We start from the raw sequence: 26,792 nt of genomic DNA, 5'->3' as shown, positions 1-26,792 counted from the left end.
GAAACAAAAATAGACTTTTGACTTTAAAAGTTCCCCAAAATGTTCAAAGTACCTTAGGACACTAACACTATCCTGGTGACACCCCTGTGAACTCCCTGCGGTGCCCTGGAGCACCTTGTCACCTACATATGACAAGTGGCTTTAAGCTGTTTCTGGGCTGTGGGGAGCTGAGAGCTGATTGAATGTAGAGGTGCGATGAAGTCTTGAATGTGGCACGGCCATGCCAAGGAACCCCAGTACCCCAGACCCACAAGAGTGCCAAAGCTTTCCTAGTGAGGTTCCGAGGTATGGCAAAGTCTTTCTCTAGTCCAAGTACAAATGTTGACAGTCCATGGAAATATGAGTGCATATGAACTATTGACCAATGTATTGCAAACATTGGCAACTACTGCTTCCTTCTCCTGGATGAGGGCAAACTTGAGCCTGGAGAGACCTGCAGGGTGTCACTCCCCTGCACTCCCTGTGCTGTACATAATAAACATGCAGAGGTTCTGGGGTCTTGTGGTAGTTGGTGGTGTGTAAGGGAGTGAGCATGGCCACCTGATCCTAGCTCTTCTGTCCCCATCTACTCTGTCATTCCCTCACCTTCCCAGACCAGTTTCCAGGATTAGTGTGTGCAGGACAAAGCACTAGGTCACAGTTTAAAATCTTTGGGCACTGCATCTCTCCTTTCCTTGCCTCTTGGAACTTGAAAGTCACGTGATGTAGATGGAATCACTATAAGATGTTGCAGAGCAGCAAGGTACTGGAGGTCAGTCTGGGGAATCGTCCTTTACTGAACCGAGCTGCTGCAGCTCACTGTCTTCTCTGGCTAACATTTCTTTCCCCAACCCTATTGTCAAATCTGGTAACCAGTGGAGGCTATTGAGAACTGAAGATATGAATTGCACTTCTTTAAAAAAAAAAAAAAAAAAAGCTAGGGCTAATGAGAAGGCTTAGCAGGTAAGGGGTCTGCCACCAAGGCTGACAACCTACATTTGATCCCTGGAAGGCACATGTAAAGGGAGAGAATCAACTCTTATAACTGTCTTTTGGTTTCTACATACATGACATGTCAGGCGTGTTCACGCACACACACATGCAAACAAAGAAACAAGATCTAAAAATGTTTAAAAATACAAACAAACAAAGCAAGAGGTATTCGTCATTAAATACAACTTTATTGTTTAGCTGTGATTCACTTTACGCACCATACAGGGTGTTCTTAACACTGCAGAAGAGCGTGTGCTCTTCAGAGACACACAAATACATCACCAATCTAGTCAGCATTGACAAACCGACAAATGACATTTGTCTCTGCACAGATGGGACATCATAAAGGATTCCATCAACATGCTATGCAGATAGCACAAGTGAGGTTGTTACTTGTATAGTTCATAACCACCAAAGTGTTGCTTACACGAGTCGTGATTATTCTATAGGTAAAAATACATGAAAAAATATTTAAAGTTTAGTCAAAGGCATATTTCTAAGGCAGGATTCAGTGCAGACACAGAAGCTCATACTGTAGGTGTCCCCGTAGGGAAAGAAGCGACTGGAAGAGGGTCCAATGCACATTCACTGATGAATGCCAGTTGCAATTTACAGTAGCAGCAGCAGCAGCAGNAGCAGTAGCAGCAGACACAGAGTTCAAGTATTAAAGATAACACAGTAGGCAATACTGAAGTCAGTATTTCAGATCTACATCTCTCGTCAACAACTTAGTCAAAAAAAAATTCCACAAAAAACAGCAAAATGAAATCTAAATTTCTAACCAAAATACCTTAAGCGACTTTTTAATAGGTTTCAGATCATAAGTGTGCCAGTTATACGGCAGCTTGATTCTTGCACAGGCACACACGCGCAAAGAGAACCACAGATAGATGAAAGTAAATCCAAGTATTACAATCCACTCAAAACACTGGAAAATTGATAGTCTGAAAGATACCCACGAAAACAGAAAACACCACACCACCTAACAATTCTGCTCAGGGTCAACACGAGCAAATTACATATTTCTCACAGAATATATACATTTCTATTATCGAAAATCAGTTGACTCAAAATTTGAGAATTTTCAGGTACTTTTTTAATTTTAGATGATCAGTGTAAGACATTACCCAAGGAAAACTTTGATGATATTGTCTCAAAGAACACCTAAATTTACAAAGAGAAGCCAATTCATTGCCTCAAATCTCAAACTTCTGATTTATTAGAAAAGTTTTTCATCTGTTAAGGAATTTCAGCTAAGCAGAAAGATTAGTTTCTTTCAAGAAGATAGAATTGTAGCTGAGTTTAAAGACCAGATGGGTTGTCCTTTTAAAGCAAGAGATAGTAGATTTTTTTTCTCATTGCTTGGTTACAGTGTGTGATTCACGCTGAAAGTGTTCTTACTCAGTTTGCTAGAGCAGACTCCTAAGAGGAGTCAGGTACATATCCTCAGGTTCTTCAGTGTGCATGAGCAGGTGATTAGTTTGTGGGACCAATGACACAGGTGACATGTACTCTGCACTAGGAAGTCCACCTGAAGATGTCCTTGAATGCCTCCAATGTTCTACCCAAGTGAGATAAGCCACGTATTGTCTTTTATATGTGTGATGAATGAATGGACAAGAGCCAGGTGAGGGAAGGAAGTGGAATTGTGATGATTGGGAGAGATGAGGACAGAGAGTCAATCTCCAATGAGGTGAGTGTGGGAGGATGGACAAGGGCTGGAGATGAGTGATAACTTCACACATGGACACTATAGAACGGTACAACCTAAAAGCAACAGAGATGGTTCATTTTATAGCACACATATTTTATGTCAGAAATAATTCTAAAGTAAAAAGAATAAAAGTTAACTCACTGGCAGACGTTTTGTTGTCCCATGATGGAAAATAAATCTCTATATAGAAACTCATTGTGAAACATTCTAAAGAGTGAGGACTTCGTTTAAAACTATAGATGATTAAAATACGTATCACTATAAGCAGACAAAAATGCTAAATGAAGCTTTAAGAAGAAATTCTATGAGGAGTCACACACCATATATTAAAGACCCTTGGATGAACTGACAATCTAAAACTTGACTTAAGTACATGGGTGCTAGGTCAGACTGAATGGGTTTTGTGCAATTTATTTAGCTATTGATAAATATTTTGCAGTAGGGTTTAAAGTTTCCCTCTAGTACACAGTGATAGAAAGCTCATATTTGATATATATCTTATTATAACTCGACTAGCCTGACTTTTAAATGGATAAGGAATCTGAAAAAACTCCAAGGAGATATATGAAAGACAGGTGATGATGTCAGTCATCATGGAGATGCAAATTAAAAGCATATAGAAATGCCCCTCATCAGGGTGACTAACATCTTTTTAAAGATTGGCCCAGGTGTAAAGAAAATGTAACCTTCACATGCTGCTGGCCAGAATTTAAAATGATGTAGTCACAATGGAAAGCAATGTGGCAGTTTCCTACATAGCTAAACAAAAATTTACATGACTCAGAAACTTGGCTTGTAGATGTCTACTGAGCAAAATAATTAAAATTATTGTCTACACAGACTTACACATTACATTCACAGTGTTGTTCCTAACAGCCAACCACCTAAAGAAGAGAATGTCCTCTCATAGGTATATGGACAAAGTATCATATGATAGAATATTATTTAACGACAATCAATACTGACATACAACATCTTAATAGTAAGAAATCACATAGGCTAGAACATGCATAAACCTAAAACCATGATGGTAATGAGGAAATAAAGGCCAATATAAAATGACTAGAAAAGGCTGTTCTGTTAATACAAGGTTAGTGGTTACCTGGGGTCAGAGAGGAGATCAAGAATTGTGTATAAATGGGTGTATCCAATGGCTAGTCTTATTAGGGTGATGTTCTGAAAAATGGATTATGGTAATGAATGTGTACTTCAGTAAAACTGATGAAAACTCATACAAATAGCAAACCTTGGTTTTAAGCATATACATTCTATATTTTAATAAAATTTTAAATAAGGTTTTGATTCTAATCCCCAACTGAGATTGGGATAAAAACATCCTCTTTTAAAATTCTCTAGAACATTCTGGAACAACTCTCAAGAGTTGTTTTATGTACTTCATTAAATACTTCAATAAAATATACTGTTTCAGAAAATCCTTAAGCCCATGTGAAAGATTCATATAAGCCATGTTCCTTTGATGTCAGGAATGTGTTTACTTGGTCTGTTTGGCAACAGCTATACTGGTTAATTTATCATGAAGCAATGTCTGATTCTTTTGGGCTTTAGGAAGAGCCACCCAGAAGGACCCACCCTTATATCCAGAAGTTGCATTTCAGACCTAAGCACATTACATTGGCAAATATTCCTGATATTCCTGGACGTCAGATCAACTCTATAGACCCTTCATGCCTGTAGACCAGAGTCCTGCTTTAGCTCTCTCTTCATGAGCAATTGCCCCCAATTTCAATGTCAGGAACTTATTTCTTTACCACAATCAGGCACTTCTGGAATCTAATGATGTGAGACCTAAAATAACTCATTCACAGTCTTTAATTCCTTTTCCAGTTAGAAATTAAGATTCCATCTGTGACAAATTTAAGGAATACCCATCAATACCCGTATAGTCCATTTCACTGAAGTTCTACTTCACAAAAGAATCTATCAACTACAACTTACTTATGTGTTCTTATCACGACTTTTACTTCTTATCAATGGAGTCCCTTGAGATTTTAGTGTATGTATTGTCCAAAGGGCATGGTAACAAAAAGAAAACAAATCACATGCCTGCCATAAGAAAGCTAAATATAAGAGAAACATGGCATTTAAAGTGGCAACCACAACCCCAGGACCAGCTGAGCACTTGTGGAAATAATAGACTAATGTAGTCAGCTCTTGTACATTTTAAAAGATAAGCTCTACTTTCTTTAACACATGAGATTCCATATTTCTAAGTAGTGAAAGCTTTGTGTGTACATACATATTCCACCCCACAGCTAAAAAACAGTCTAAGGCTCCAATCTGATTCAATCTGACATCCTGTGACTTTGGTCATACAGAATTCTTACAGAGGTGCAGGAGGCCATGCTCACTGCAGGGAGATAATCCACCCTAAACAGCTAGTTTTGGTTTCTCTCCTAGGTCCATTACCATTAGGACTGAGCTGGCTCGGGTAAAAGCTCTCTGGATTTTCAACCCACTGAGGCAAAACTCAAAAGATGGAGAGTTGAGGTGACTTGTGCAAATTAGAACATTCTCTGAAAGCACACTTGATGGAGCTTCCTTGGTATGTTCTGTTCATCACATTCTAGGATCCCACACCAAACATTCCATGTTCTCACTAATCTAGAAGTTCACTAACCTATAAGAAGGGACTTATCTACTGGATGCAACAATTCCAATGAGTTAAAAATGTTCAAACTATTTCTGTAGTATCACAGTATCAAATAAAAAGAAAACTTAAAAGTCTTCATCTCTTCAACTTTACTGGTCAAGAAAATAATATTCAGAGGGTCCAAATGACTTAAGGTGACACAGTGGTTGGCTGGCAAACTGGGATAGAACCCAGGTTATGAGAGTTCAGGTATTTTTTTCCAGTATGGCAGTGAAAGGAGACCAAAAGGAGAATTCCTTGAAGGAAACTTAAGTTTGGCTTCTCAGAATCGTTTCATGTCACAGCTTTCTTCACGTCAACATGACTTTACCAGGTTTAATCAAAACGGACCACCCTCAAGAAGAGGGGCCAAAGGGGAAGAAGTCTATTCCTGGTTGGTAACCCATTGAGGTTGAAGCTTCTAATCAATGCAGTGGGTAGTTTATAATTTGAGCTTTTAAATAAGAGCACAATCTGAATTAACGGCCCTCCATCCTCCATCACCAGGATTACTGTGTACAGTGATGTTTAAGACTGGTGGCACGGCTTTTAAATGTCTTACCACACTTCTTACATTCGTATTGTACGTTAGTGTGAGTTTTGACGTGTTCAATGAGGATCGTGCTCCTGGTAAAGGCCGCTCCACAGTGATCACATTTGTAGGGCTTCTCTCCAGTGTGAGTTCGGATGTGTAAATTAAGCGACGAACTTTGTCTGAAAGTTTTCCCACATTCTTTGCATTTGTACGGTTTCGCACCAGTGTGGCATCTCAAATGGCGACTGAGGCGAGAATGAGAGGGGAAACCTTTCTCACAGTGGGTACATTTGTAGGGCTTCTCTCCCGCATGGAGTCTTTGATGATACATGATACTACTAAAGAGGCGGAAAGACAAGCCACAGTCCTTACACAAAAACGGTTTTTCTCCGGTGTGGATCTTCTGATGTCGAGTAAGGCAAGAATTCTGTCTAAAGGCTTTTCCGCACTCGTTACACTTGTAGGGCTTCTCTCCAGTGTGTATCCTCTGATGTTTTGAAAGAGAGGAGCTGTGAGTGAAGGATTTCCCACACTCCTTACATGTATATGGTTTCTCTCCAGTGTGAATCCTCTGGTGTTGATAAAATGACGAGTAGTCGCTGAAAGGTCTCCCACAGTGTTTACACACGTAGGGCTTCTCTCCAGTGTGCGTTCTTCGATGGTGATTGAGAAAATAAAACTCAGCAAAATGCTTCCCACATTCATCGCACTTGTAAGGCTTTTCTTTTCGGTCAGGTTTTTTATGTGGCTTGGGTGAGGAGCTAGCTTTGGGAGCATTTCTACATTCGAGACACACGGAGTGTTTCGCACCAGGTTCAAAGGCCTTGCCACACTTCCTGCACTTACTGGGTTCTTCAGGTTCAGGCTCCTTGTCTTGATTTGGGGCCTCATCTTGAAACAAATTCTTCCGGCATTTTTCACACTGAGAGCTCTCAATGCAGTTCCCTAAGATTTGAGTAAAGGCTACCCCACACTTACTACACGTCTCGGTCTTACTCAACGAACCAATTTTGGGATGTCTCTTACGTTCAGCAGGAGATAAATGGCGACGTGGGTCCTTCTCAGGTTCACTGCGTTTCCTCGACTTTTCCCCACTGAGCTCTCTGCGGTTTACAAGAGCTGAATGAAAGCTGAAGGGCTTCTTGCCTTCCTTAGACCTCTGAGACATCTTTGTTACATAGGCTTTCCGATGTTTGAGTGTGTCGGAAGTCTGCTTGACACTCTTCCCAGAGGAGGTCCCTTCTGTCTCAGACTCTCTACTCTCATGGCTACTCCGCTTGCCATGACCTTTCTTGGGTTTGCCATGTCGCCTCTGGAATTCTGTCTTCAAGCCATAACCACCATCCCTGAAGCAATACTCTACTGTTTTCTCTAACGTCAAGTCTTCCATGAAACCATCCAATTCACTTCTAGACTCACTCTCTAAAAGAGATAACAGAGCGAGCATTTCCCATTTGCAACAAAGGAAACTGCTGTATTTGGGACGGACATAGGAACACAGTAAGGATTTTAAGAAACACAGCTTAGATAGTTATCAGTTACAGCTGCAGAAAACAGACAAGAGAAAAAAGTGATATAGGCAAGCAAGATGAACATAGAGGCTAGGAAAAACAATGTGGAAGATGAAAAGCTTGTGCTTTATGTGAGGAAAGGTGCAAGTCTTCATGTCTCTTTCCAATTTCTACACTAGGTTCAAAGCTGCTTAATCGCCCTATACTCAGACCATATCTTTATATGCTTACCAAATGGCTGGTCCCAAATGAGCACTGTATTTGCACTGTTTTCCTTAATCCTCACAACAACCAGTGAAGTACATCTTGTAATTTATTTTATGGACGTCACAGCTGGACATACAGAGAATCACAAGCTTGTCCAAAGTCACATGTATTGGAAGTGGTAAAAGCCAGATTTAAGATTCTTTTATTTTAACTTTGTAAGAGTGATTTGCCTATATGTATGTCTGTGTACCACATGTGTGTAGTGTCCATGGGGGCCAGAAAACGAGTTACAGATGGTTGGGAGCTGCCACGTGGGTGCTGGGAACCCAGGTCCTCTGGAAGAACAGCGAGCCATCTTAACTGCTGGGTCATCTCTCCGGACCCTAAAGCCATACTTTAATTTGATGCCACAGTCCATCCTTTTGATCCCTATATTATATAGCTGTTCTTCAAGCAGACAAATGCGGTGATTTTTATATAAAATCCCAATGACCTCACCAACATGCAGCACCCACCTATAATAAGCCTTCAGACATTACCACTGTCTGGCCCTGCCAATCCTGAACCCGCCCAGATCATAACACTTTTAATCCTATTCTTTGGGTCTGAAAACCTAGCATGCGGTGCCCCAGCACATTTTAATAAATCTGACAGGATCAAAGGCTCAAAGTCCCATAATCAAAATAGAGCTTTCTCCAAAACCATATATTCATTGTGTTTGTCTTAGAACTCTGAATTCATTTACTAATTGCATTATTCACTCTGGTTTCCCCTTGTATTGTGTGTGTGTGTGCCTGTGTGTGTGTGTGTTTGAGTGTGTGCCTGAATGCATGTGGGAATGCACATGCCCATTGTTCATGCCCACGATCACGTGCCCACGTGCATGCATGCAGAGGCCAGAGGAGGACGCTGGGTATCTTCTGTCACTCTCCACTGTTTTAAAACTACATGGTCTCTCACTGAACCAGGAGCTGGATGTTTCAGCCAGTCTCCCCAGCTCCAACGCCGGTCTTTAATCATAAGAGCACACAGTCATCTTCCTTATTGTTTTTTCCTTATTGTTTTAACAGATAATTATGGCAGCACACATGCCTTTAACCCTGGTGCCTGAAAGACAGAGGCAGGCAGATCTCTGTGAGTTTGAGGCCAGCCTGATCTATAGAGTAAGTTCCAGGACAGCCAGGGTTACACAGAGAAACCCTGTCTTGAAACAACAACAACAACAACAACAAAAAGAAACCAACCAACCACTCCAAAGCCCCTCAAAACTCAAAATCCTATTATTCACAAGATATGTGAATCTTTGCATATAGAATAGAAAAATTAAGATGTATTGTTATTTTTCTTATTTTTAAAATTTTTTTATTTATTTATTTTTATTTTGTGTGCCTCAGTGTTTTGCTTGCATACATGTCGTGTGAGGGTATCAGTTTCTCTGACACTGGCGTTACAGACAGTTATGAGCTGACATGTGGGTGCTGGAAACTAAACCCAGGTTTTTTTTAGAAAAACAGCCAGTGTTCTTAACCACTGAGCCAGCCCAAGTTCTGTTATTTTTCTTTTAGATTTCCAGGTTTATTGATAATTTTTGAAAATGGTATTTTTAATCAGTTACATAATAATCCATCCTTCCTAGTTTATTGATTTCCTTATTGAATGTTTATCAAATTATGTCCCTACAGCTAGGGGTATAGTTTAGTGGAAGAATGTATGTTTAGCATGCATGAGACACTGGACCCAGTTTCTGTACTCTGTGTGTGTGTGTGTGTGTGTGTGTGTGTGTGTGTGTGTAACTTTACCTAATACCTAATGGATAAAAATGCTTCAATCCTCACCTCAGATCAGTGATCCTTAAGTAGCTACAAATTCAATTCATCACAGCACTGCTGCTTTAAATGTATGTTTATGAACCATTTTTCATGTTCATGAGCCATTCACATTTTCAATTTTATCAGTTATCTGTTCAAATTGTTTGTTATTTCTAAATTATGTACTGCTAGCTCACTACTAACTGGTATACATTAAATAATTATCACTACTAAGTCTGCTTTTCCTTTAATATAAATAGCATTTTAAGATGTATAGTACTGCAAAACAATGCAAAACCCATTCTGGGGATAAATCTCTAAACCGCTGCTTAAGCATAATAAAACAGTTGGTTTTTATTTATGTAATTCTAATAGAAACAGCTGAGAGGTTGACTAATATAAGTGCTTTAGAAAGTAGATCAGAAAAGGCCAGTTTCAATTTTTTAAAGGTACTAATATATATAATTGCATTTTCATTATTAAAATGTATATTAGTTATTTTTAAATTTTAGGAAGCTATAGAGAAACATAATGGAAAACAACATAATCCCTTGAAGGTTAGCATACTAAAAATGAACATAGATGTTTTCCAGATGCTAAACATCCATTAAGTATTTAACTTATACATTTAGACATACATTTTACTCACACACACAAATGGAATTATTACACACATTTACTGGCGGAATTCCCACCTACTTTTTGAGATTAAGTCCAAGTGCTAGTTAAATTATTGTTCCTTTATACAGATACTCCTTGATTTACAAAGGAGTTATATCTTGGCCAACCCATTGTAAGTTGAAAACATCCTAAATAAAAAGGTATTCAGTACACCCAGCACACCGTGGAGCTTTTACGTATGAGGTTCCATGCACATGAGTGTATTGAATGATACTGGTGCTTGGCCCTGCAAGGATATCACATCATACACTGCTGGTCAAGTACAGTCTCTACTAAACGACATCAGTGTAAAAACATAATCCTAAAACAAGAGACTGTGGGTCTCATCTATACTCCCGCATACATCTACAGCTCCGTTCATGTGCCATTCTTACTGTGGGTGTTACCTTACTGACACACTTGTTTGGTATTTGGCCTTTTAAATGTCGATAATAATGTGCTTTTCAGATCTGTAAGGAGACTGCCTGCTGCCCCTGGGGCTGTGTCCACATCCAGCCACTGTCACACAACCTCCCATTGTCATCGGTGAAGTACACAGATCCAGGACCATTTCTGTGAGATGTGGAGGCCTCTCAGGCGATTTGTTGCCCCAGGCCTGTGAAGACTTACCTGAATTTTACAAACCATCTTCAGCTTAAGATCTTTCCTCCTCAGCCTCCATTCCTTCTCCCTCACTCAGAGGTTATACCTGCATGCCGCACTCGAAGCAGCACTCCTAACTGCATTTGTCTTCACTTGAAATTTCTCCCAACAAATCTCCATTTTGGAGATACACGTCTTGGCATCCACCTTTTGGAGGACCCAAACCAGTGCCCCCATTAACATGAGCACCCCAGGAAGGCAAGGCTCTTTCCTAATCCATCAACCGTATGGTCTAGCATTAGGTTCACTCAGCCAGTCAGCTTTCATTTCCTTCTTACCTTTTACCAACTCTGCTGGTCTGGGGTCCTTTGAGATTTCTTTTTCCAGTACCCTTGGCAACTTAACCCACTTCAGATGGGAAATCAAGTCAAGTTTGGAAACTGGAGAGCCTGCTCAAAGAAGAGATAGAAAATGATTGTTTACATATAGAAAAAAAGGTGACCCAATATTCATATTTACCCTGTTTCTCTAAGAAAGATAAAGATGCTGTCAAACATAGAGAAGGAGGGAAAATGGAAAGGCATAACACTGGGGACAAGGAAGTGATGTCCCACATGTCCCCTGAAGTGAAGCAAAAACTTCCTGAGGAGGAAATATTGCACAGAAAGTACATTTTAGGGTCCATTTTTAGGAACAGTCATGTCAGGTCCCAGATGCCCAGAAGATGCAGTTAAATAGTAACATGGTACTTATCTTTCAGATAAGACAACAGAGGATGAAAAAGCTACCTCCTAGGTGCTAGACCATGAAGAGGATGTCTTTACCCAAAAATTCTAGGGTCTCTAAGTTTTCCAGCAGCACTTCCTTATATAGCTCTCTTTGAGATGGTTCCAGTAGCTTCCACTCTCCTCTGGAGAAGTCCACAGACACATCCTCAAATGTTACAGATTCCTAGAAGATGAAACACAGCACCTGTGAGTGGTACTGTTTCCCAATAGACCTTAAGGATTCAGCGAAGCAGTTAGGAGCTGTGTGTGTGTGTGTGTGTGTGTGTGTGTGTGTGTGTGTGTGTGTGTGTGCGCGCGCGCGTGCATGGGTGCGTGCATGCGTGTTCATTGGAAACTGAACTGGTAAATGCTAGTAAGTGCTCTACCTCAACCTTCTTACTTTTTGCCTTTAGGTAGTTCTTACTAAGTTGCTTAAGCAGGTTCTGAACTTGAGTTCCTCCTGCTTATAAGTACAGTCGCAAACATATACTAACTCATTAGTCATGTTTCCAGGTTTCTTTCTCCTTTGTAACTTGCTTGGAACCCACACTGGCTTCAAACCAGCCATCTTGACTCAGTTTCCTGAGTTCTGAGGTTGTACAGGTGCATGCTCTCATGTGTGGCTTAGAACTTCATTTTCTGTATGATAGAATCTAAAGCATCTTCTGTGTCAGGGAGGCAGGACAATGGTGTCTTCAAGAGCTTAGATTAGCATCTTGTCAATGCTACACCATCTAAAATATACCAGGACTCCGAGACTTCAAACAAGAGAACTATATTCTCTCATAATTCCAGAGGCCAGGATAGGCGATTGAGGAGCTGGCAGGCATGTACTCTCTTGAGCCTGTTTCTGGGGAAGAATCCACTCGTAGCCTCTCCCAGCAGCTGCCAGCATCCCTTGACCTTCCCGGATTGTGGTCCAGTTCCTTCAGCTGCCTCCCTCTCTGCATCGCCATCACCTTCACTCTGTGTTCACTCTCTCCATGCTTCTTGAATGAAGGCACTCAAGGCCTCCTCTCATAACCCAGAACCAACTCCTCATCTTTTCAGCTCTATTTCGTTTTATTAGCATTGTTTTGCTTGTTTTGTTCAAAACAGGGTTTCTCTGTGTAGCCCTGGCTGTCCTGGAACTCACTCTGTAGACCAGGCTGGCCTCGAACTCAAGAGATTCACCTGCCTCTGCTTCCCAGTGCTGGGATTAAAGATATTTGTCACCAATGCCCGGCCATCTTTCCAATTTTAGTAGCACCAATTCTTCATCTTAAAACTTAACTACACCTATAATGAATGATTTTTCTTCAAGCAAATAATATTTACAAGTTCCAGGGACTAGGAAGTAGACATACTCCTAGAACTCACTATTGTTCTTGTATAGAAGTATGACTTATAACTGTGATTCCCCCACTCCCAACTGGTAACTATGAGTACTGGAAACTGCTTCATAACCAGTTGCTTTTCCCAGCAACTGTATGAGTTCTAGTCTTACTCAGGTGAACCCAAGGTCTTCCAAACATACCATAACATTGTCTGTAAATAATATGCCTTTGTCTCTCACACTCCAACACATCTCATTTCTCTCTTACTTCACTTGGTTGACTAATAATGTTCAGGAAATATTGATATTTTTCTTACATTGTGAACCCTGCTTTCTTTCTTCTTCCTCTTTATATCTCCTGAGTCTACCTATATGATATTCTTTACCATATTAGGAAACTATAATTCTATGTCCACCTGACTCATTTCTGTCAAGACTAACTTTTGGGATTTAGTAAATGCTTCTGGCCTCAAACATTTTGGGTGTGGGGGTGGTGCAGTAAGTATATTACAACATGCCTGTGGGGGTCAAAGGTCAACCCACTGGAGTTGCCTCCCTCCTTCTACTATATAGATGGGGTGGGGGCTGAAATCAGACTCACCGGCTGGAGCCTTCACCTACCCCGCCACCTCACTGGCCTTAAATGCTTTTGTTTAGCATTAGAATTATGTTGCAGTCTATGAATCCAAATAAACAGCAAGTAAACAGTGAAGCACAAGTTGCCTTGGTTGATTCTGTAACTTTATGCTCCTCACTAATATCTCAGTTTCCACTGACAAATGCAAACCAGTGAAAGAAGACTTACACGTGGCTCAGGATCTGGAGCCGCCGTCACCACCACCACCACTGCATCTTCTCCCAACTCCTCCTCTTTGCAAACTGCGGAAGCCTGAGTGCTAAGATCTGGGAAAAGGAAAAATCAACTCCACTCTTTGTACTCACCACAACCCGCTCAAGCTGGATTCGTTTCCTAGAGTGGCTCAGAGGAAATGCTTATTTGTTTGTTTAATATAAAGGATAATAGAAAGGACATAAACAGCCAGATAAAGCTACATAGGACAAAGCCTGCTTCTGAATGTAGCTACAGCCTGGACACATCCAGACAGAATCTCCTTCCACGCCCTCTCTATGGGTAACTACCCTCCTGGAATCCCCATGTGCCTAGCTTTCTTGAAGACAACTGCACGACTGATGACATCATTGGTGATCGTCTCTACTTTCAGCCCCTCCCTTCTCTGGAGGTGGGAGTTGTGAGTTCTATCCTTCTATAGCTGTACTGGAAACCAGCCTTCATGGGTGATTATTTATGGACATTTCAAATATGACCTCATTAAATTCAGGCATGGCTAGAAGGGGCTTATGATAAATGACAACTGTCTTTCACCTTACCATCTATTGAGGGTTCTGGAACAGGTTTCAGGAAGCAAGGAGGAAAGGACAAATGTGTTAATAAAAAGGCATCTATTGCTCTAGTAACTTGGGATATGACAAAGATTATAGGGGCTGCAGGCCTGGGGGCAGGGGGATGAAAGCCCAAATACCTATTTTATAATACCACAGCGTTTCATGGTTCTCTGGAGCAGAGTAAAGAAGTCAAGTTTTTCTTCTCTTTAGGATGCAGAACTGCCACAGAAATCACTATATATATGCTTTCCCCCACTATTTCCTCAAAAGATATTATCTGTTCTTGAGTCCAAAAAGCTGAATTCCTTCCTTTGATATATCTTTAGCTATATAGCACTCTGTACAATAAAGAGCTTAGAAAATATTTTTAATTTATAAGGTCTACCAAGGTAAACCAGTTTTGCTCAAATACTATTTATAGCTGTTGGCTGAACAAAGGCACCACGCTAACCAAAAAACCCAAACCCCAAAAAACCAAATGTGCCTCTGGGACTGCCAGCTGATTTCTACAGATCATTTCTAAAAAGCAAGAAACCGCCAGTGTGAGTTTGAGGGGGAACAGCAGAGGGTAGGGTCTAGGTGAGCTCACAGAGCTCTTACGGGTGGGAGACCGGGTGAAGACCCCAGGAGGAGCCTGAATTCACGGTGACCGAACATACTGAACACCCTCAGATGACAATTCTTTTTCAAGTTAAGGGGAAATAATTTCTTCAAATCATTCTCTACCATCTTATAACAAGAACCGTGGGCAATTTTATTGACCAGATAGTTGGGGGGGGGGATTATATAAAGATGTAAGAGGATTAATTTAAGAAACTTGTTCTTCCTTACAGATTGCTGTTAGCAATGGCTTCTTCACTGTAGGAATCTTCACACAGAGGCAGCAATGGGCAGAATGGGCTCTACCACACGCTCTAAGATGGCTAGGAGGGAGTACTGTTTACTGCCCCCCATTTGATTTGTGGTCACACAGGTAACTTACATACCTAAAATGTGGGCTGCCTGACTCCTCTCTGATTTGTTTATCACTGCAACATGCTCACCTTCTAAAATTAGGGTCTCTAACAAGAGACCCCACAATGTAGAACTGATCGGAAGTAATCTGTAAAATGGACTGTTTCCCTTAAATCAGTGGTTCCCAACATTCCTAATGCTGTGTGACTCTTTAACACAGTTCCTCAAGTTGTGGTGACCCCAACGATAAAATTATTTTGCTGCTACTTCATAACTGTAGTTCTGCTACTGTTATGAATCATAATGTAAATATCTGATATGCAGGATATCTGATATATGACCCTCTAAGAGGTCATGACACACAGGTTGAGAACCGCTGCCTCAAATAATCCTTTATTTTTGAATATATAATTGTAATTGTTATTTTCAACCTTAGCAGTATTGCTTCCTTTGAGAGGTTTACTTCTTATCTTAGGGGACCCCTCTCATACCCCACCCCACCCCCACACTCCACCTGTAACTCTCACCTTCCTTTTCTTCAAGTGTTTGGTTTAGGTCTTCTACCAGGGTCGCCACCTCCACACTACTCCCGGGATGCTGGGAGTTTACCCAAACCCTCATCTCTCCAGGCAGAACCCTCAGGAACTGCTCAAACACTAGCAGCTCTAAGATCTGCTCTTTGGTGTGAATGTCTGGTCTCAGCCACTGCTTGCAAAGTTCCCAGAGTTGATTCAAGGTTTTTCTGGGCCCTTCTTCCTGTGAGTAACAAAACCACCTGAACTTCTGCCTGAAAGACTCCAGGCCATCAGCATATCCTCTTAGCATACTCTCCTGGACCCTCAGAGTATCCACTCTGGGGACCCTGCCCTGTTCACTCAGAGCCAAAGCTGAGGGGCCTGCCATCATGCTCGAGGGCACTAAAGCTTGCATTGTAACACCAGCAGGAATCCAGTTCTCTTTAGACTGTCTGAGTATCAGTGCGATCTGCCAACAGGTACTATCTATGCACGGCAACTACCAGAGGCTCCAGGAATCCAATTTACAGTCTTGAAGGAACTGTCAAGAAGAAACAGAAGACATTAAATGAGTAAAGGGATCGTTAATTCTGAAAACATTGATTTTTTTTTTTTATTACACATGAACCTCCCTTCCACCTATACCCATGTATTTAGAGGTTCAGAAAAGCTCTGCCCAACCAACTATCCTATTAAAAGAAGACTCTTTATGGAATAAAAACTGAAGAGTTAAATAAAGATAATTAAATGTACTCTGCAAGCAGACAGTTACTTCAGACTTAATACTACTCACAAACAAAATGAATAGAAAAGCTCCCTGGTTCCAAGTGATTCAGGCACAAACCTATTTAACAGGACCTGACCTCTTTCAACAAACACACATTTCCTATCAGTCACTCAACTCTGAAACCCGATTTCATATTCTACTACCAAAGTTCTCCTCCCTAGTCTTACTTTTCATATAATAAATAACCAAGCTAGACTCTCTCTACCTTAAAATTTATTTTATGTGTATGAGTGATTGCCTGCCTGTTTGTATGTGTATCACAAGTGTGCCTGGTGCCCATAGAGGTCAGAAGGTGGCATTGGATCCTCAGAGCTGAAGTTACAGAAGGCTGTGAGCTGCCATGTCTGAGTTCGGAACTGGATTTGGGTCCTCTGGAAGAGCAACAAGTGCTCTTAACTTTAGAGCTTCTCTTGTAAGTACAGTTGTCTTCAATCCACTCTTGAGCTGTAGCCAAAGGATCTCTCCTAATTCTCAAAAGCTGATCCTGTCATTTCCCTGCCTGGAAACCCTTAACAGTGTCCACCAAGACCAAGTTCAAAGCAGAGGGCATAAAGAGTAATCTTAAGATTTGCCTGGATACCTCATAGACCGACACTGCAGCCATACAGAAATACCCCACACAAACTCTCCCTATCTTTTACACCAGAGAGATTCCCGCCCCCTCATCACTTGGAACGATGCCTTCCTACTCCTAACAATCCTGTGCTCATTCTTCCAAACAGCTCCTGGGTCTCAGGGTGAAAAGCACTGCTGCTCTAGCAGAGGAGCCAGCCTTGATTCTATTCCTGGCACCTACCACAACCATCTGTAACTCCAGCTTCAGGGAATCCAACACTCTCTTTTCTGACAAACGAACAGTGCAGATATACATGCAGGCAAAACACTCATAAACACAAAATAAAACCAGGGCTGGATACTGTTCAGTGATTGAACACTTGCCTAGCATGTGGTTTCAACCCTCATTAACCCCACCCCCTCCTCTACCAGAGGTTGGGGCGGGAGACACTCCCAGGAACCATATCAAAAACAAAAGCTCCGACTCTTCTCCGTTGACATGCCACCACCATCCTGTGAAAATCCTTTTGATCTCTAAATGGTCTTTTGCACACCGCCTAGCCTGTGCTGCATGCATTCATTCATACCATAAATGACTGGGATCTACAAAGATGGGAATGGGCACCGTGGGGACAGGCCTGTAGAGATCACTTACATCTCGGAAATAGGACCCGAGATGTACCACTATTCGGCAGGATATACTAGCATCTTATTGCAATTAGCATAGCGTTAACCACCCAGCCTAGGACCCGACACCCAGCAAGCGAGATGTCATTTATTTCTTTGCTAATCACCAGGCGCCCACCACGTCACCTGGCACCCCTTTGGGTACCTGGGACTCCGCAGTGACTGAGACATGCGCAGCTGCTTCAATAGAGGCTCTGTGAAAATGTGACGCAGGTACAGGTTCCCAACGCGTAGGAGATTATCAGCGGCAATTTGCCCCACAGGTGTCAGCTGGCAAAGCCTGGAGACCTCCAGCTTATTAGGAACGCGGAGGAAAGACGATCCAGGTTTCTGACAGATACAGCCAGAGACGCTGCTAAACATCTAATAAAAGGATCACACACATACACACACATTCACGCGAGCAGACACACCATGGAATTATCTGGCTCAAAATACCAATGGTGGCGAAGTTTTCAAGACCTGAGCACAGGGAGGCATGGAAGGACGGGAAGGCGCGGTGCTGCTGTAGTGCACGCCCAAGCAGCGGCAGCTGCAGCGCTGCGCCTGGTCCGTGGGACGCTCTGGGTCCCAATCCGCCCAAGGCGTGCGCTCGGAGCTCTCAAGCCGCGCAGCTCCGAACCGAACGGTGGAAAGCACCAATACCTGCACCAGCATCCGCAGCCAGCTGCACCGCGATAAGCGTTCACAACCTTGTCCCGCAACAGCTGCGCGCGCAAGGCTTCGGGACCCACTGCGCCTGCGCAAAGGCTAGGAACTACGATTCCCGGGGTCCGCTGGCCTCGATTTCAGAAACTCCAGTGCTTTCCATAGGCTATTATCTGGCCTGTTGCGCATGGTCACAGAAAAGCGGCTGGGGGGCTCAGCTGCTAAATTATTGCTGCGCCAGAGGCTTAGAGGCCTAGAACACACTGAGGTTTTTTAGATCTATGCAGCCCGGCATCCACAGTTACCTTGAATCTTCCTCAGCTTCTCCCATCACCACTGTTCACTAGAATGTGAAGTGGAAAAACAAAAAAACAAAACAAAAAAAACCCATCCACTGAGGAAGCATTAGCCGTATACAAATGTCATCCATCCTCTGGCTTCCACACCTGCCACCATGGTCCAAGGGCAAGCACCCTACACAAAGCTTTGCCTGCACTGTTGCAATAGCTTCTTGGATTTCCCCCTGTCCATCACTTATACCATGTCTAGGCAGATTATGTCCCTCCCAAGGAAGGACTGCTCAAAACTCTCATATTTTAGTTACTTGTTCTTTGACTGTGATAAAATACCCTGACAAAGGCCACTAAGGAGGAAATGGATTGATTTCAGCTCCGGCTCAAGGTACGGTCCTCATGGCAGGGAAGTCAAGGCAGCAGGATCCTGAAGCAGCTGGTCACGTGGCATCCACAACCAGGAAGCAGTGAGCTGTGGATGCATGCTGATGCTCATGTCCCTTTCTCTATTTATACAATCTAGGATTACCTGCCCAGGAAATGGTGCCACCACCGCAGGCAATCAGGATAACCCCACATAGGCATGCCCATAGGCTGGTCTACCAAGTGATTCTAGAGGTGGTTTAACTGGTAATGGAAGATAGAGCCGTGGCATCCCAGTATCAAGAGATGATGGTAGTACTGGGATGTGGAGATGTACGGCAGCCATTGATGGGCAGGAACAAGTTAACACAAGTGAGGCAGATCACATTTAGTAAAGATGACCACATCAGCATCTATCTATCTATCTATCTATCTACTCTCGAAGTTCGTCCTACAAGTATACTGCTGATGTAACTCCTTTGAGAGCAGTTCCTAGATTTTTGAAACTAGGGTGACCGCCCTTAGTTCGTAAAGTCCAGAAATGGGCGGAGGGTGCTGTTTAATAGTACTGTAACTGCCAAAGAGCATGAAGTGTGGCCCTGCGTTTGCTTCAGATGGAGGGCGGGGTGTCCATTTGAATGTTTAAAAGCAGTATCCATCCATTATACAACCCAAGGTTTTGTTTTGTTTTGTTTGTTTTTTTTATTATTTTTAAAAGATTTTATTTATTTATTTACTTACTTATTTTATATATATGATGAGTACACTGTAGCTGTCTTCAGACACACCAGAGGAAGGCATCAGATCCCATTACAGATGGTTGTGAACCACCATGTGGTTCCTGGGAATTGAACTCAGGACCTCTGTTAGAGCAGTCAGTGCTCTTAATCGCTGAGCCATCTCTCCAGCCCTTGTTTTTTTTAACTTATAACAAAGTGGAATTGTTATTATCTCCATACCCTGGATTTTAAATTCTCCTAACTAGAACAGATAGTATTTCCTCTTTAAGATGGCTTCTTTCATTCACTGTTATGCCTGTGAGATCTGTCAAAATTGTTGCTTATGGTTATGACCTAGTTGTTTTCACTGCTGCGTGGCATCCCCCTGTGATTAGTTATTTACACTAGTTTCCTGCTTCTACAGATCATAACTCAGCACCTGCTCTGCTGCATGGACAGGGAGGGAAGCACATAGGTGTGCTTATGTGTGTCTTTGTACAGAGCTGGCTGGTTTTCTGAAGCCCTTCTAGAACAGTGGTTCCCAGCCTGCGGGTCGAGACCCCTTTAGGGTTGAACAACCATTTCATAGGGGTTACCTAAAACCATCAGAAATCACAGATATTTCTATTACTATTCATAACAATAGCAAAATTACAGCTATGAAGTAGCAATGAAAATGAATTTGTGGTTGTGGGTCAGCACACCGTGAGGAACTGTACTAAAGGGTGGTAGCGTTAGGAAGGTTGAGGACCACTGAGCTAGAATCAACCTGAAACTGAAAAGCCAAGGGCCTGCCAACTCCTCCCACCTATGCAACAGAAAAGAAGATGTTGTGCCAGGAATCGTTCATGAACCCCAAAGACCACCAAGGAGCCGTTTCCGATGAAACAGCATTAGGGTCTCTATATTACAAGCTCAGGCTTGGGCTCTCCTCCAACCTAGTCCTGAGACTGCAAGACGGGAAGGGAAGGTGGAGCAGCCTCGAACCCTCAGCAGGACAAGGTTTTATAGGAAAATAGGAGCAAGTGATGGGGTGAGGGAGGGGGTGTCCAGTCTGGCAAGCACCTAATAAAATGACTATAAGCCGACAGGTGGGTGCTCTGAAGCAAGACTGTAGACATTCACAAACGGTCTTAAAGTGCATATGAAACAATCAGACTAATCATTGATTAACTGCAACTAGGAAGTAGCTAGGGAGTAACTCTGGCCAAGGACAAGCCATGAGGTCCTTCCTGGTATGTGGGTGCAGCTTAGGTTCTGTTGTAGGTCAAGTTCTCAGGATTTATTTCTTTTCTTTTAGATGGAGGCTGGTCCCAAGATGGAGTGGGTTTGGCCTCTCAAAGACAGTGCAGAAAAGAGGCATGCCCAGGGTCACTTAGACAGCAGCCAAGTGACAGCCAATCAGCTCTGTGCAGAAAAGAGCCTTGGGGGAGAGGAATCCTCCTCCATCTTTAGAAGGAAAAGGACAAGACTGGATCTTAGTCAATAGCATTGGACAGGTGAGTTTTGTTTGTTGGCTTGCTTTAAAAAAAACTTGCTTATTTTCATTTTGTGTGTATGGGTATTTTGCCTGCACTCTTGGTGCCTTTGAAAGCAGGCGAGGAAAGGGTTCCTGATCTCCTGGGACTGGAGGTGCAGGTGGCTGTAAGCTGACAGGTAGGAGCTAGGAACAGAACCCAGGTCCTCTGTATGAGTAACTAGTGCTCTTAACAACAGAGCCACCTCTCCAGCCTCTGCTTGCTTTTGAGTCCATGTTGACCTTTAATGTATAGCCAAGGATGACGAACATGAACTTCTGATCCTCAAGACTCTACCTCCTGAATGCTAAGACTGCAGGCATGTGCCACTATGCTGGGTGTATGGGATGCTAGAGCTTGAAGCCAGGGCTTTATGTACACTTAAAAAAAAAAAACACTATCTAGTGAGCTACATCCCTAGCTCTGCTGCAGTTGTTGCAAAACTTGATATTAGTTGAACACAGTGGTGAGCATCTGTAATTCTAGCACTCAGGCTGAGGCAGAAGGATCATGTGTTTGAAGCTAGCTTGGGAAACATAGTGAGACCTTATCTCAAGACAAAAAGCTTCAGCTGTTGCTATTGTTTGCTCCAAATGCTGTCTAATAATGTAGAGGGCCATTTCTGAATGACACATTGACATAGCTTATCTTAGGCTGCCTCTTAGGTATCTCCTTAGGACTTGGAGGGTTCATGGCATCCAGTCTGTAGGCCCTGAGCTTGGAAGGTGTGTCTCTTCCTGGGACACACATCCTCATTCCTCTGGCTTTGCTGGTACTCCAAGGATCTTAGTGCCAGCAGGAGGCCATGCTTTCCTCTCTAGGGGAAATGGAGAACTTTCCTCCCTGGTTGTGTAAAGCTTTATAAAGGGTGACTAGTTCTGGAAACAGCCAACAAGCCAGATGTAAACAGTGGTGAGTGGCCACTGGAGAGAGGGGAGATGAAGGTGTAGAGCAAGATGGATCTTACAGGGCTGAAGAAATGGCTCAGCGGTTAAGAGCGCTGACTGCTCTTCCAGAGGTCCTGAGTTAAATTCCCAGCAACTACCTGGTGGCTCACAACCATCTGTAATGGGATCTGATGCTGTCTTCTGGTGTGTCTGAAGACAGTGACAGTGTACTCACATACATGAAATAAATAAATCTTTTTTAAAAAGATGCATCTTACAAGCGAAGATTCTGGAGGAAGTATACATGGAGGGCTAAACCCTAGGCTGCTAGAGGCAAAGCTAACTCTTCCTCAGAACAGAAAGAAGGGAGGCACTTGCAAGGAAATATGTAATAGAAGGCATCTGAGGGATTCCCCACTAAGATCGCACAGCAGAAGGAAGGAGGGAAATGGGGCCTAAAGCCTGTGGAGAGATTGGTTTGTGATAGTTGCTGGGTAGAGGATTGCTGAGCAGAAATACATAGATTTTCTCACAGTGTTAAGGATCCATTTGAGATTAGAAATCATCCATTCATGTCTCATGATTGATTTTTCTTAAGATACATAAAGTAGCCTTGCAGCGGGACAGAGCTGAAGAGCAGTGGGATGGGAGTCTGTGAGTGAGTTTGACAGGAAGACAGAAGGATGAGCATTTGAGACTGAGGGTTAGATGAGGGAGAGGAAGAAGTAACTGATTTAAAAATGAGAAAGGGCCTGGCAGTGGTGTAGCACAAGTTTTATCTAGGCACTTGGGAGGCAGAGGCAGACAGATCTCTGTAAGTTTGAGGCCAGCCTGATCTACAAAGTGAGTTACAGGACAGCCAAGGCCACACAGAGAAACCCTATCTCTAAAAATCAAGGAGGAAGAGGAAGAGGAGGAGGAGGAGGAGGAGGAGGAGGAGGAGGAAGGTGGGAAGGGAAGGGCAATGAGGAAGGAAAGTAAAGTCTTTGTTCAAAGGATTTATTCACTACTATGCAGCCCAGTGGTTTCACTCTTAGGTACTTAGTCAGTAGAAGTATAAGAACCTAGCTGCAAAAAGACCATTGGGAAAAGTTTGAGTATGCTTTGCTAATGATTGCCAAAGGGGGAGGACAATTCAAATGCTAGGACCAGGGTATAGTCTTCCTTTCTCAAAGACTGATGGCTGTGTGTACTGTGCACCCAATGTGCCATGGCTCTGTGGTCAGAGGATAAGTCTAAGGAGTCAGTTCTCTTCTTAACCATGTGGGTTCCATGAGTGGAACGTAGGTCCCCAGTCTCGGTGGCCAGTGCCTTTACCCACTAAGGCATCTCACTACCCCATATATTTGACTTCTCATCACTGTGACAAAATACCAGCAGGAAAAAAAAGGAGGAACAACTTATTTCTGGCCATAGTTTCAGATATTTCAGTCCATGGTCAACTGGCCCTGTTGCTTTAGGCCAACTTGTCTCCATCTTCCAGTGATGTCACTTTACAAATCCATTATGGAATTAATCCACTGATAAGGCCAGAGTCCTCAGGATGCAAACACTTTTCCAGAGTGCCATGTGAGTTTTTAGAGGACACTTAATAACCAAACCCAAACAGATAAACTCTCACATTCACATGAGATACCACTCAGCAGTAAAAAGAATAGACAACTGATAAATATGACCATACCCCAAAGGCAGCATGTAAGGTCACATAAGCCAGACACAAAAGGAACATCCAATAGGATTCCATTTCTGTCTATGCATTAACCAGGCCCTACCCTGGCTCAGCTTCTGAGATCAGATGGGATCATGTTCAGGGTGGTATGGCTATAGACGTGATTCCATTTCTAAAAAGACAGATGTAGAGGCAGAAATCACAGAGTGAATGGCAGGGACTGAGAGAGACAAGAGAACAAGGGCTGGTTGCTTGATCTGCAAAGGCCTCATGGGGTGGGCCCTGGTCTTTACATGGACTAGTGTTATGGCTTGACAGTGGTGGTGAGTGTGTGATACATACATTTGTTAAATAGAAATATAAACATTAGATATGTGGATTTTGTTTTAGCTGATCTCTACTTCAATAGAAATGAAAGCACATTGCTATGGTTTGATTGTGGTCTGTGCTCCAAAGGTTTTTTTTTTTTTTTTTTTTTTTTTTTGGCTATAAACTTGGTCCTCAGTGTTGGTGTTGCAGTGGTAAGACCTTTATAAGGTGGTGCCCAGGGGGAAGGTATCGCATTTAGTTAAACACATAATTGTGGATATCACCCCCAGAAGGCATTAATGCTGGTCTGTGGGTTGCATGATTTCCTCATAGAGTGGGTTGTTACAATAAGACCAATTATACATTGATGGTATAACCTGGTGTGTCAGCGGCCAAACAGATGTGCATGCCTGATCTTGGACTTCCCTCCTGTCAGCAAAATAAATTTCTTTTATTTGTAAGTATCCAGTTCCAGGTACTTTATTACAGCAACAAAGAAGAAGCCAGGCATTGTTCCTACAGTTAGATCATCTTGAGGGATACTTAAAAGCATCTCCTCATTACTTGAAAGAGTGGTGTTCTATATGCTAACATTTGTGAGACATGAAAACGATTTTAAAGCCAACTTTGTTGTCTTGTATAACAAACCTAGGTAGGTGCTTTCAACTAGAGTGTTGACCTTTTGAAGACCGGCATAGCTGAACAGTATTATCAATACTGAGATTGCAAAACTGAAGCTTGACAAGTGTGTGGAAGACCCTGGCTCAAGTTCCAGCACTGGGAAGACCAAAGTGCAAACCTGCATGGGAGGAGTGAGGCTAATAGAGGCCATGCCCTGCATCTTCCTTTGCAGGGGGAAGAGAAGACCACTAAGGAGATGGAGAGCTAAGGTCGGAGTAGCAGTCTCCAGCCTTACATTTTGGTCTCCCTCCTCCCACCATTCCTTGCTGCTTTATAGGAAGTTGGTTGCCCAGAAACAAGAAGAATCATTGTGATTGAGAAGTTTAATTTGATTTTTAAAATAACATGTATTATGGTACAATCAAATTGTTCACAATTACCAAAGCAATATATCCATGGAATTCAGTTCACTGTTTGCGGCATCCAATCTGACCCTTCTTTACCTGTCTCAATCAAGACGGTATTCACAGATTACCACGCGGCCATATTTGTAGAATGCAAAACCCGGTGTGCTGTACTGTGTGCACTTTTATGAAGAAGTGAAAATATTCTGTTGTACTTTTTATTCTATCTGTATAGACTATAAACCTATTTTTTTAAAAAAATATTTTACAGAAAAAAAAAAGCCAGAAAGTGGTGCTGCACACCTTTAATCCCAGCACTCAGAAAGCAGAGGCAGGTGAATCTCTGAGTTTGAGTGTAGCCTGGTCTACAGAGAGAGTTCCAGGACAGCCAGAGCTACACAGAAAAACTCTGTCCTGAAAAAACAAAACAAACAAAACAAATACACATAATTTCATACAAAGTCTTACATGGAACTCTTCACAGTAGCTTACTTGTAATGATAAAAAAAACTAACTGCCTAGCCGGGCGTGGTGGCGCACGCCTTTAATCCCAGCACTCGGGAGGCAGAGGCAGGCAGATTTCTGAGTTCGAGGCCAACCTGGTCTACAAAGTGAGTTCCAGGACAGCCAGGGCTATACAGAGAAATCCTGTCTCAAAAACCAAAAAAAAACAAAAACAAAAAAAAAACCAACAACAAACAAACAAAAAAACACAAAACCTAACTGCCTCTGAGGTGCAGGCATTGGTGAACGGGTGAACAATTGTTATATGCATGTTCTTGCAACAAACTACTGCGCAAAGGCAAGGGATGCAGACTTGATACATGCTGCAGCAAGGATAAAAGTAACGTCTAAGCCCAAGAAGTAAAAGGCATAGTGCTGTGTACCTGAAGTCAAGCTACTTGGGAAACTGAGGCTCACCGTTCAAGGCTAGACGGAGGAACATAGCAAGACTCTGTCTTGAAGAAATAAGTGAACAGAAAAGGTAGGGGTTAGGGATGGAATATGTGCTTAGCAAGCATGAAGCCCCCAGGTTCAACGATTACACGTGTTCCAGAGACCTCAGCAGAGAGTGTGGGGGTGCAGGTGGGAGAGAGGTTGGGTCAACCCAGGAAGGAGACACAAGAACATGGAGTGTGCAGTGCAGGAATGGAACTATTAGACCTCTCTTCAGTGGTGGTGGAGGGTTTGGTGTTGAGGACCTCAAGGTAGTCCTCGTGTGGGATAAATTCAAGCAGATATTACTTTTCCTCTGCCTGGTAGTATCAATAGCACTGTTGGAGCTGCGGTTGCAGCTCAGTGGTAGAGTACCTGCCTAACAGGTCTGAGGCCTGGGTTCCAGGTACACCAATGCTATTTCCCATTTGTAGCTCTTTTCCTTTCCAGATATTTGGTCCATCTCATTCAAAAGGGTATCTCTCTGGGAAGTTTTAGAATTTATTCTTCGAACTTCTCAACGTGTTTTCCCTGTGTTTCAACTGTCACAAACCAGAGTCAGTTCCCATGCTCAGGTGGGCCCTGGTCTTTGGGAACTTGATACGCAGGAAGACTCACGGACCGCTGTGATGCAGCCATGAGGTTTTCTATGTGTTGCTCTCACCTCCCAGACTGTGTTCCCGTTTACTTTATAGCCTGCTTTTTCCTCCCTGATAATCTCTGCCTCTTCTGTCGCCTTCCTCTAGCTCTGTGGCACCTCTATTAGATCTTTGAGAATAACT

At 42.7% G+C, this 26,792-nt stretch overlaps 1 protein-coding gene across 5 annotated transcripts; it reads right to left on the bottom strand.

Moving 5' to 3' along the window:
- Window positions 1-1,144: 1,144 nt before the first annotated feature.
- Window positions 1,145-18,374, bottom strand: Znf483 (zinc finger protein 483). Of its 5 annotated transcripts, none has more exons than XM_029540357.1 (7): window positions 18,290-18,374; window positions 15,628-16,156; window positions 14,132-14,146; window positions 13,548-13,645; window positions 11,485-11,611; window positions 10,999-11,109; window positions 1,153-7,293 (listed from the first exon to the last, which is right to left on the bottom strand). In XM_029540357.1, the coding sequence occupies exons 2-7, from the start codon at window positions 16,028-16,030 to the stop codon at window positions 5,846-5,848; spliced, it is 2,202 nt and encodes a 733-aa protein (XP_029396217.1). In that variant the 5' UTR covers window positions 16,031-16,156; window positions 18,290-18,374; the 3' UTR covers window positions 1,153-5,845. The 5 variants fall into 5 exon arrangements, with proteins under 5 accessions (XP_021056772.1, XP_029396219.1, XP_029396217.1 ...); XM_029540356.1 differs by lacking the exon at window positions 18,290-18,374 and adding an exon at window positions 17,790-18,271; XM_029540358.1 differs by lacking the exon at window positions 18,290-18,374 and adding an exon at window positions 18,083-18,271.
- Between the last annotated feature and the right edge of the window lie 8,418 nt (window positions 18,375-26,792).

Source organism: Mus pahari, chromosome 6, assembly GCF_900095145.1.
Source record: "Mus pahari chromosome 6, PAHARI_EIJ_v1.1, whole genome shotgun sequence".
Taxonomy (NCBI): domain Eukaryota; kingdom Metazoa; phylum Chordata; class Mammalia; order Rodentia; family Muridae; genus Mus; species Mus pahari.
The sequence above is the reverse complement of the archived record's forward strand: the minus strand, read 5'-3'. Positions and strand labels throughout refer to the sequence as shown.

Coding starts and splice junctions, on each gene's coding strand:
- Znf483 (XM_029540357.1), bottom strand. CDS start 16,030: ATGCAAGCTTTAGTGCCCTCGAGCATGATGGCAGGCCCCTCAGCTTTG. Junction 11,612..13,547: donor CTCCAGATCCTGAGCCACGT/GTAAGTCTTCTT, acceptor TTCATCTTCTAG/GAATCTGTAACATTTGAGGA. Junction 7,294..10,998: donor ACCAGCAGAGTTGGTAAAAG/GTAAGAAGGAAA, acceptor TATCTCTTTTAG/AGAGTGAGTCTAGAAGTGAA.